The 12,054-nt window shown below is 37.1% G+C and overlaps 1 protein-coding gene across 5 annotated transcripts in view; it reads left to right on the forward strand.

Moving 5' to 3' along the window:
* CDKN3 (cyclin dependent kinase inhibitor 3) overlaps window positions 1-12,054 on the forward strand; it is a 33,496-nt gene that overhangs the window by 3,687 nt on the left and 17,755 nt on the right. Inside the window, exons 3-8 of one of the 5 annotated variants that reach the window (XM_077909345.1) lie at window positions 641-696; window positions 1,215-1,259; window positions 3,657-3,879; window positions 7,457-7,488; window positions 9,810-9,910; window positions 11,724-11,953. In XM_077909345.1, coding sequence (XP_077765471.1) covers window positions 641-696; window positions 1,215-1,259; window positions 3,657-3,879; window positions 7,457-7,488; window positions 9,810-9,910; window positions 11,724-11,810 — 544 coding nt within the window. In that variant the 3' untranslated portion in view covers window positions 11,811-11,953. Of the gene's footprint in view, window positions 1-640; window positions 697-1,214; window positions 1,260-3,656; window positions 3,880-7,456; window positions 7,489-9,806; window positions 9,911-11,723; window positions 11,954-12,054 lie in introns of those variants that run through there. The other 4 variants (XM_077909344.1, XM_077909343.1, XM_077909342.1 and 1 more) reach the window with 4 other exon arrangements.

Consider the following 12,054-nt stretch of genomic DNA (forward strand, 5'->3'; position numbering starts at 1 on the left):
GAGAGAGGCAGGGACATAGACAGAGGGAGGAAGTAGGCTCCCTGCAGGGAACCTGATGTGGAACTCCATCTCAGGACCCCTGGAGATTACCCTGAGCCCAAGGCATATGCTCAACCACTGAGCCACCGAGGCATCCCAAATGAAAGAAAAGAAAGAAAAAAGAAAAGAAAAGAAAAGAAAAGGAGAAAAAAGAAAAAAGAAAAGGAAGGAAGGAAATAAAATTGTGACATGTGACAAAGCAAATGATAAGTCCCTGTTTTAAAACTTCCAATCTGGAGATCCCTGGATGCCTCAGTGGTTTGGCGCCTGCCTTCGGCCCAGGGAGTGATCTTGGAGTCCCAGGATCGAGTCCCACATTGGGCTCCCTGCATGGAGTCTGCTTCTCCCTCTGCCTGTGTCTCTGCCTCTCTCTCTCTCTCATGAATAAATAAATAAATTCTTTAAAAATAAATAAATAAAACTTCCAATCTTTCTGGTCCTTTTTGTGAACAACATATTGCTATTTGCATATGCATTTTTGTTTTGTGACTATGATAAAACTTTAAAACACCCTTGTTCAGTGCCAAGCACAGATTTGTTAAATTGAGTTTCCATTTATAACTTAAAAACTGAACTAAACTTCAAGTTTTATTCTTTTCAGGCTACCCCTGTCACAAGTGAATTGTTCTCAGTTTCTTGGTTTATGTGCTCTTCCAGGTAGGTAAGACTACAGTTGGCTTCCTATTGATATACTTAGGATAATTTTTTTTTTGTCAGTTAATAAATCATTGTACTGAGCAATACAAGAATTTCACAGATCATCACCCTAGGGAACTCAGTAGTGGAAGCCCTTGTGTGGGCTCTAGCTAAAAGGCCACAGATCACTCTTCAGCCCATCCAAACTCATTCACAATTCTGCATTTCTGGTTTACCTACCTTAATAAAATGTAAACACTGAGATACAGGGTGAGGCTGAGGACAACTGGCAGGTACTTGTTACAGAGACGACACAGAATAAAGAATCTTTGGATTGGAAGTTCCTTAGCTGGGGTTCTAGGAATCCCTACAGTTATATTCCTAAGAATATAAGAAATTGAAATCCACATTCAAAATGAAATTGAAACATAAATGATCATATAGGTATGACTTTATAAAGTAGCTGTGTATGTGTTTAAATATATTTGTTATATGTGACCAAACACTGACTTTTTCACTTGCCTTATTACTGCTTGTAGGTTGTAAATTTAAAAATGTTAGAAGAAATATCCAAAAAGATACAGGTAGGTATAACATGAAACAACCATATTAATAGCTTTTCCTAATAACACTGAAAATCTCGTTGTCAAAAAGAACAATGTTAGTCTCTGTTCAGCATACCAAATGAATGTTATTTCATAGTTTCAAACTATAGACTTACTCTACTATGCAAAGATGTCTTTGCGAAGGGCACAGAGAACTAACTCCTTGTTTACTAAACATAGCATTGCCTTTCACTGATTGTTGTAGTTATACATAGAAATTCCATTTGAGTTTAAAATGTCTAAGTTGGAGGGTGGTAAATACATTAATAGAAAACTGCCATTTCACTGCCCAGATCTTTGAGCATACTATCCTTTCCAGACTCGATTGTGATCCTAGAAATTAAGCCTGAGCTGAGAACCCAGGAGTAGTGAAATTGAACATCCTGGGTAGAAAATTTAGAGCCAACATCTAGGTGGGAAAGATGAAGTAGGGTTTCATTTTCACAAGCTCAAGGATGCTTATACCACTGTAGCCTCAAGTCTAATAATCCCAAAATATCCTAATATCCCACCCCATTTTGAAATTTACATATTGCACGGTGCTAAAAAACTTGGATTTTCAAAACATTGTACCTTGGTTGGCCTGGAATATTTCAAAGCTAATAGTCCTACCTATGTCCTTATAATACACCAAAATAAATATAAATAAATTAATATACACATGCGCGCACACATACACACACATCTTGATTCTGACCATTATAAATTTCTTAAATCCTAAAATTTTTTCCTGCTTGTTTTGGAATATCAATTTATTAATTTGCTTTCTCTAATTTATTCCTTACCTACCAAAAAAGACTTACAGAGGCTAATAGGTTAGTTGAGTCTTACAGTATTTGTAAAGATTCTTTGATTTAGAGATACCTGCCATGATAGGAAGTTTTCATTTGGAGAACATTTAAGTCATAACCAAAATATAATGACAATCACTGGCTCAAGAACCAATCGTGTACATTTTGGAAAGCCCTATTCATTTAGTATTTTCTATAAAAAGCGTTTCCAGTATTTTGCCAAACCTTCTGTTTTCCAATGTATAAAAGACAACAATCTGATAGGAGAGACCTAGAATCTCCCTGCATCACCCCCCGTGGTTCCCTCCTCAGAGTCCTTTCTAGAAAAGTTTGAAAGCCACTGTATAATAGAAATTATCCAATGTGTGCAAGAGGCAGATAGAAAATTACTTACTCTTAAAAATGGTTAAGTATGCTGACTTCAGGTTTAATGCTCTTAGAAGTACAAAAAATAATAGTATTATCTAAAGCAGCACTGTCCAACAGAAATATGATGGGAGCCAGAAATAGAAGCCTTGTATGTAACTTTATATTTTCTAATAGCCATATTAAAAAAAGTAAAAACAGGTCAAATTAACTTGATATAGTTTATTTAACCTAATATAGCCTACATAGTATCCTTTCAATGGTCTTAATCATAAAACAAATTATTAATAAAATACAGGGGTTTTGTTCTTAATCTCTGAGAACAGATATGTATTTTACACTTACAGTACATCTCAATTTGGACTAGCCACATTTCAAGTATGTATCTGGAGGTTCATGATAAAAGGCGCTTAGTTAAATGTCCCCGGATTTAGAAGGCAGGGAGAGAGAGAGAGGAGGCTGAGATCAGCCCAAATTAGTTATTCATTTTGAACCTAATACTCTACAGTGAGTATCGCCATAAGAATGTTCCAGTGTATAGAATGGCCCATAGCACTACTGCTTGGTTCATATTCATTATACTGAAATTAGCTAAGTCACTTTATTCTAAAACAGTTAACGTTCTATTTCCTAGAGACCTTGGCCATAAAATTAAAAGCATTATGGTGTAACACAATATAAATAGAAAGGAGAACATGAGTTCAGGCACCATGGGCATACTGGAGTTTTTATATACAAGGCTTAGGATAAAACAAAACGGCAGAGTGAGGAAAGTGGCAAACATGGATTTTGTGAGAAGAAAACAGGGGGGGATAATGTGCTATTATTTCTTCACAAGGGCTTATTTTGAAATATTAGATGTTTTGAATTTTATTTTTAAAGTTGTACTGAAAATGGATTTTCTTCAAGAACAGCAATATAGTTGACTCATCTTAAAATTCAGTTAAAAGCATTTTGAATTATTAAGTCAGGCTTAATTTTAATCACCTTTTGGTTCACGTTTTTAATTTCTATTTTGTGCTTAGTAGCTTGATTTTTACCCTACTTTGAAGACAAATCAATATTGCTTTAGATTATCAATAAGTATTTCAAATTTATAGATTATCATGTGTTATCTACTTAGTTTGGCTTAAGAAATTTACCACCACATTCTCTGTCTTGATTGTATTAAATTTGTAATATTTTGTACATGTACATCTGTATCTTGGTCTATTGGCAGAAGAACTAAAAAGCTATGGTATACAAGACATATTTGTTTTCTGCACCAGAGGAGAACTGTCAAAATACAGAGTCCCAAACCTTTTGGACCTCTACCATCAGTACGGAATTATCACTCATCATCATCCAATCCCAGATGGAGGGACTCCTGACATAGCCAGCTGCTGTGAAATAATGGAGGAACTTGCAATCTGCCTTAAAAATAACCGAAAAACCTTAATACAGTACGTTTTTCTTTTCTCTGTACATGACATGAGGAGAATGGCATAGTCAGAATGATTTTTCTACCTATTCCATCCTTACTCAGTTATTGCCCACCTTATAGTTTGGTGTAAGGATTAAAAGGAGATAAGGCATGAAAAGTTCTAGCACAATGTCTGCTACAAGGCAAGCACTCAGATATTTGCTATTGTTACTTTTGATGAGTAAGGACAATAAATGAGTAGATCTGAAAAGTTATAGAACAGGCTTACAGGCTTTTTATTCTTTCCTTTTGCCTTAGACCTTTACTTATAATTTTGGGGACCCTCCTACTCCCAAAAGGTAGGGTATCATTCTTATAATAGCCTTACTCATTGGTCAGCTTTTCAGTTGCTTAGTTGCTTCTAACAGCAAAAAAAAAAAAAGTATTTTAAAAATTTGCAAAGGGATCATTCATAAGCTATGAGCAATCTTAAAAATATGAAATCTTAAATATATGAAGATTATATTTGATGATATGAATTTGCCACCAAAATGAAAAAGGAACTCTCATTGTTCGTCAATGGCTGTGCACAAGCTGCTGGTATGGAAGTTTAAAACAAAATAAAATGGGCCAAAGGGGGAAAAAAGGAGGAGAGAAGGGAAAAAAAAAAAAAAAGTAGCTTGGAGAAAGGAAAAAGGGAGTGACAATCAGCAGTAGACAGTAGCAGTACAAAGATGGGAAGTGGTGCTGTGGATAATACAGTAGATCTGCTCTGTCAGAAGTGAGACAGCAGAGGAGAGCCAGCCATAGGGAGCAAACTAGTCCTTCTCTGTGCTGCTTGTACTTTCTGTATCCTGATAAACTCCTTAATCCTTTCTGGAACAAGATAGAGTATTAAATAGTTTGATACCTCAAAAGCCCTAAAGTCATTGCTTTGAACTAGAAAGTATGCAGACTATACCAAATAACCAGTTAATCTCAGGGCACCTAGGGAAAGGGCAAGCCCAGCCAAGCTGCTCTCCTTCAACCTAGAGCTCCAGGGCCTCATGCCAACAGTTCCCATTCTGAAGGCAAACCAACTAGTACAAGGGTCTTTGGGGACACACACTGTGGCCGAACTAAACTCTAATGTACAGAGGGCTATAGCCTGGAGAATAGGGAATAAAGAACTAGAAAGCATCCTACATTCTACAGTTTCCAACCTTCCTCTAGAGAAAAGCATAATCTGTGATTGTAAGCAATTACTAATTGCTTTGCTAATTATAACAGCATAATTCTAGGATAAAGTTGTCTATACTAAATTTTCTAATAGGTCTAAGTAAAATAGCATTAAATAATTACATGTAGCTCGTGAAAAATAATTTCCAATTTTTGGACCCATCTTTCAAATCCGTTCTGATTTTTTTTTTAATAAATCTTTGAAAACAGACTTGACTGAAGTTTCCACAGCTCAAATTAGCTCAGATTAGTGAAATTTAACAAAGTCTACTGAAGCAGGTTCTAGCACACCAAAGCTGTCTGATTTTTTAACAGAATACAAACAGGATGGAAAGATGGTTGAAAAAAAAAAAGAAAAAAAAGAAAAAAGAAAGAAGGATGGTCGGGCAGCCTTGCTTACGCAGAATGCTTCTGGCTCCCATAAAATAAAGCATCTGATGACTAGAAATTTCCATCGTAGTAGAGCTTTCCACGATATCTTACAGTAACTAACATTGGGATAAAAATAATCTTCTATCCATTCTGCCATCTTTGAGTGCTCACATTGCTAGATGGCTCTAGGGTTTATCCCTCAAAAACTGAGTTTGTTGTCTACCAGCACTGTCTCGCTGATTCTCTCTCCGCATTTTTGTTCCTTTATAAAATCAGCAAACACTGCTTGCCTGCTGTACTATGCTGTTGTAAAAAGTACTACAAAGCTTAGAACAACAAAAACTTACTCTCCCCCACTTCTGAAGCTTGTTAAGTCCAAAATCAAGGTGTCAACAGGACCGTGTTCCCTCGGAGACTCTGATAGGACCCTTTCTTGCCTCTTCCTAGCTTCGGTGGTGGCTGTCACTCGTTGGCATTCCTTGGCTCACAGCTGCATCACTCCAACCTCTGCCTCTGCCTCACATGATTCTCTTTGTGTTGCTGTGTCTTCTTGGGGTATTTCCTCTTGGAAGAACACCAGTCATACTGGATCAGGGCCCACCCCAGCGACCTCATCGTCATTTGATTACATCTGCCAAGACCCTACTTCCAGATAAGGTCATATTCACAGCATGAGGGATTAGGACTTCAACATATCTTTATGGGGATATGATTCAACCCACAATACCCATTATGTACCAAACACTATGAATACAAAGTATGCACCGTGGGGCACAGTCCCCCCTTCACGGAGCCCGGGCCAACAGCCCTGCCATGTGAGTGCAGAAAGACTCGCACAGGGAGTACACAAGGCAGCACAAAGGACATGGCTTCTGTGGAGGGCACAAAGGCAGGTCAGAAAAGGCAATTGGAGCTGGGTTTTGAAGGATGAGCAGGAATCAAAGGAAGAAGCATAAAGGTATAGGTATGAAGCAGTATTCATCCTGTAGAAAACCACTGATGTGTTCTGCCTCCTACCTTTCTGGGGTAAACCCTCATCTCTGAAAACAGCCCTATATCAGGACACTTTGTAGAAAGCAACCTCATGAATATTCTGGGAGTCAGTACCTATTTGGCCCTCTGTCTCATATCCTCTCCCAAGACGCGTATCTGCTGCCTCATCTACAGGACACCGCAGCAATTCATGTTCCTGAGAAGTCATCAGCACCACGCTAGTAGGTTCAGTATACCCCCTAGGAAAGTTAGGAATCTCGTAAAACATTTTTTAAGCATCTCTGAAAGAAATTAGAATGAATGGTTTTGTGCTTTGAGGTTTCATCATGATTTTTTTTTCTGGAAAATCCAATTCTGCACAACTGCTGATTTCTTCAGAAGGCCAGACTAACATTCATTGACTTCTTACCCTGTGCTGAGCTCCATTGTAAGGCCTTTACAAACATTAGTTATCTCATTCGGTTCTAACCAGGATGCAGGTACTGTGGCTGTCACCATCTTACAGATAAAAAGGCTGAGGCCCAGAGAGGTTAAATAACTTCTTAGGTTCACACATGTCAGACTGACAGATGCACCACTCAGCCCCAGGCAGCGGGGCTCCAGAACCCAGGTTCTCAACCTCTGTAACACGCCACCTCTGTATTCTTTTTAGATAAATGAAGAGTTGTCATACAGACTTGTTCCATAACCACTAAGGTTTTATGGAGACAGAGGAAAATAAACTGGCAGTTGGTCAAAATAATCTAGTTTCTATTTAGTAACATGTCCCTCTTTCTCATAGGTGGATCCCGGTATTTAAAAAGGTCAAAAAAGGCCCTATCTACATTGACAGAAGTGTTCAGAGTACCAACAAATAAATAAGCATGCTTTGCTCTTGATTCATTTAAAAATATTTATTAACCTCTGCATGCCAGGCATTGTGCTAGTAGGCACTATTCGGTTTAGAAATAGAAGGCAGAAAAAGCAAGTCTTTAGTTCTAATTAGTGAGGTGGAAGGAAAATGTATAATATTCAAAACTGTGCTTCCCTTTCAGCTGTTATGGAGGACTTGGGAGATCTTGCCTTGGTAAGAAATGTATTTTCATTACTCAGTATTTTTTTTCTTTTTTTATCCTCAAAGTAGGTGAAAGTATCCTGTTTCTGGGCTGTATGCTCACCTTGTGTTAAAATGAGACAAAACACAATATAAGTCTGCTAAGACCTAAAGAATTATGTAAGGCCCTTAATTTGGTATTCTCTAGAAAGCCAGAGTGCAGAATGGGAGGTATTTTCAACATTGTTTTGAGGTTTCTGCAAAACATTATTTCTAAGTCTTAGCACCTGCATTCTTGCATTGTGTTGTGTTTTCTAATGTTTTCCCTATGCAGTTGTTATGATACTGACAGCAAATTCTAAATAATATCCATCATAAGTACGAAAACCGAAGTTAATTATAATTACTTCATGCAATTACTGTTCACTTTTTTTTTTTTAATTTTTATTTTATTTATTTATGATAGTCACAGAGAGAGAGAGAGAGAGGCAGAGACATAGGCAGAGGGAGAAACAGGCTCCATGCACCGGGAGCCTGATGTGGGATTCGATCCTGGGTCTCCAGGATCGTGCCCTGGGCCAAAGGCAGGCGCCAAACCGCTGCGCCACCCAGGGATCCCTGTTCACTTTTTTTAAAAAATGTGTTAGAAAAAAAAAAAGTAGCTAACAAACTGCCATACTGGAGAAACAGTTATTCCTTTTAATTAATGTTGAACAGTATTAAAAACTTTTATGCTTCTTTTTTTTTTTTTTTTAACTTTTTTTTTTTAACTTTTATGCTTCTAAGGACACTATCAAAATGAAGACAACTTACAGAGTGAAGAAAAATATTTGCAAACCATATATCTGATAAGGGACTTCCTAGAATATATAAGAACTCTTACAACTCAATAATAAAAAGAAAACCCAATTTAAAAATAGGCAAAGGGGATCCCTGGGTGGTGTAGCGGTTTAGCGCCTGCCTTTGGCCCAGGGCGCGATCCTGGAGACCCGGGATCGAATCCCACATCGGGCTCCCGGTGCATGGAGCCTGCTTCTCCCTCTGCCTATGTCTCTGCCTCTCTCTCTCTCTCTCTCTCTCTGTGTGTGTGACTATCATAAATAAATAAAATTTTAAAAAAATAAAAATAAAAATAGGCAAAGGATCTGAATGATATTTCTCCAAACAAAATATACTAATGACCACTAAGGACATGAAAAATGCCTAACATCATTAGTCATCAAGGAAATGCAAATCAAAACCACAATGAGATACCACTTGATATCCATTAGGATGCCCATTATCCAAAAAAATGGAAAATATGCATTGGGATGTGGAGAAATTGGGACTTTCATACACTGCTGAAGAGAATGTAAAATGGTGCAGCTGCTCTGAAAAAAATCTGGCAGTACTTCTTCAAACAGGTAAACATAGAGTCACCACAGGACTCAGCAATTCCACTGCTAGTTATATATGCCCAAAACAAATGAAAACACAAAATCTTGTACGTGGACATTTATAGCAGCATTACTCACAATAGCCCAAAAAATGGAACTAACCCAATGCCCATCAACTGACAATGGATAAACAAAATGTATATCCATATGATGGAATATTATTTCTCTATAAGAAGGAATGAAGTAGTTACATGCCATAATAGGTGAGTCTTGAACACATTATGCAAAGAAGCCAATCCCAAAAGCCCACATATGATTGCACTTATATAAAATGTCTAGGTTAGGCAAACCCATAGAAGGTAGATTAGTGGTTGCTTAGGGCAGGTAATTGGGGGCAGGGAGATGACAATAGGAGACAGGATTTCTTTTTGAGGGGATGAAAATGTTCTAAAATTGACTATAGCGATGGCTGCACCAATCTGTGAATACACTAAAATCCACTGGATTGTGCACTTTAAACGAATGAATTATATGGTATATTAAATAGAACTCAATAAAGCTGTTAAAATGAAGCCAGTTTAAACTTCAACCAACCATAATCATTTGAAATCATAATTTAACTGTCAAAAAACACCTACTAAATGTCTTTTAATTCATTTTGCACACTGACACCAAAACTCCATCTTCTGCACCAGCGGAAGTCTAATTAAATATACAATGCTGGGGCACCTGGGTGGCTCAGTGGTTGAGCATCCACCTTCGGCTCAGGACGTGATCCCAGGGTCTCAGGATCGAGTCCCGCATCAGTCTCTACCCGCAGGGAGCCTGCTTCTCCCTCTGCCTATGTCTCTGCCTCTCTCTGTGTGTGTCTCTCATGAATATAAATAAAATCTTTAAAAAATAAAAAAATAAATACACAATGCTCTACCCTATCATTATTTAATCATATACTATTTTCCTAACATGTTCTATTAGTAGCAGCTTGTCTCCTGCTCTACCTGTCGGACACAGTTTCACCACAGCAAGCTATCGACAGCCTGAGAGACCTGCGAGGGTCTGGAGCAATACAGACGATCAAGGTAAGGAGGCTGCCCGTTCCTGTGTGCTGGCGGGCTGGGGGCAGTTACACCACAGTGGAATTCATCACCCAAAGGGCAGTGAAAACCCAAAGCACTCTATTATTCATGTATCACCTGTTCAGAATTTATCTTTAAATATAAACATGTTAAATTAATATATTAATATTTATGTTAAATATAAACATACTGAAGAAATTCACAGTATTTCAAAGAAAATAATGAAAAATCTGAACTTTTCCAGTTTATTCTTGCCAGATCTACTATTGTTCAGTTTTTGCCCATTCAGTTCTTGGAATGAATTTCAAAATTTTACCAAATGAGATGATTACAATAAACTCGGTAGTTTCTTGGCCAGAAAGATCTAATAAAGATCCATCATATCACCAAAATAGTCAACGAAGACAGATGGATGACTATAATACAAAAAAAAAAAAAAAAAAAGAAAGAAAGAAAGAAAGAAAGAAAGAAAGAAAGAAAGAAAGAAAGAAAGAAAGAAAAACACCCCACAAAACAATGCTAATTACCCTTTACTGTGGATAACTCAAGTGACAGCTTACACATTTCCTCTCTGCTTAACACTTAAAAATCTCTGCAGTAGCAGTGCCCCAAGAATATTATTAGATATTAATGTTCCTGAAAGATTCTGCAGATTTCACTTTGTTTCTGGATTTGTAAACTTAATTTGTCTTCCTTTCCCAAGTGCCCTGTCTCAGCATTAGGACTCAATCACGGAATCAGGCACAAGAGTCCTGGCCTTTAGCAGCTTCCTGGACTTGAGTCCCTCTTCCCAGAGTCAGGGGTCTACCCAACAGTCATGAATGTGAATTATTATAGTAACTGACAAATTCACCAACCAGCCTGATTCTCAGGGCTTAAATAAGATCATTCAAAACAATCCATAGAGGATCCACTTCACTGTACAGGTTCTGAAAACAGAGAATTCCCCTTCTTACCTCTTAAAATCAAATGATTCTTCAAATTCAAAATGTTTTCAGGTGTCTGAAACAAAACCAAATGGTCAAACATATCCACGTTAAAAAAAAAAAAAAACCATATCCACGTGTGTGCATGTTACATCTTTTATCCTGGAGACAATGAAGCCCACATCATATGGGCTGTCAGTTGATCACCTCAGCACTCTGTAGCAAACAGGCTCTCCCATCTCCGCCATCTCCGTGCTGATACAGCTAGCAGTGCACAATGTTCACTTCCCAGTAATGATAAGAAATGAGATTATTGGCAGAATAAGAATATCCTCTGGGAAACTATTAAAACTGCAAATAAATTATTTAAGGCCTTTTTTCACTTATCTGTTAAGATTACTGATTTTTTAAACATTGACTACTATGAACATTGTTCCAGATGGATTATGTCACCCCAAGAAGCAGAAATCTAGGGCTTCCATAAATTAAGAAACAGTTTCTTGAATATACCATTGTTAATTGCTATAGAAAGTACGCTCTCCTCCCTACTTAACCCCAGAGGTAAAATACACTAGCAAAAAGAAGGCCTTCATGTAATATTCTTAATTTTAATTTGCTCCTGCCAGGAAAGTGAAAAAGGATTTTTCAGATTTTTATAAAACATTCATGTGTACTAAATGCTACCTTCTGATTTTTAAAGCAATAGTTTTTCACACTATATGCAGCTTTACTGAAAGGTAAAAATTCTCATAATGCAAACACTTCCTTACTCAAAAGTTGTAGAACTGTTCTTAGCAATTATTTTTTTATTCATAATTGCTACTGGTATTGTGACTACTCTGCTAACTAGTTTTCTACAGTATATTTCAATGTATCTTTACTTTTTTCAGCAATATAATTATCTTCATGAGTTTCGGGACAAACTAGCTGCACATCTATCATCAAGAGATCCATTATCAAGATCTGTATCTAGATAAAGAATTTCAAATAACATATATATGACCATGTCTGAAATTTAAGCGCTATTTAACATAATCTGTATTGAAATGAAACTTACTAGTGTTACCAACTTCAATGTAAATGTGTATGTGCAGATATTCCTAAAGCTTTTATTGACAAATCTGTTGTGTCTCTCATCTCTTATAGAAGATTGAAAAATTGTTATACAATTTCCTTTTTTAGAAATGCATTGGCTTCTCTGGTATATTTCACCTGGAAGTA

The sequence above is a fragment of the Canis aureus genome, chromosome 9, assembly GCF_053574225.1.
Source record: "Canis aureus isolate CA01 chromosome 9, VMU_Caureus_v.1.0, whole genome shotgun sequence".
NCBI classification, from domain to species: domain Eukaryota; kingdom Metazoa; phylum Chordata; class Mammalia; order Carnivora; family Canidae; genus Canis; species Canis aureus.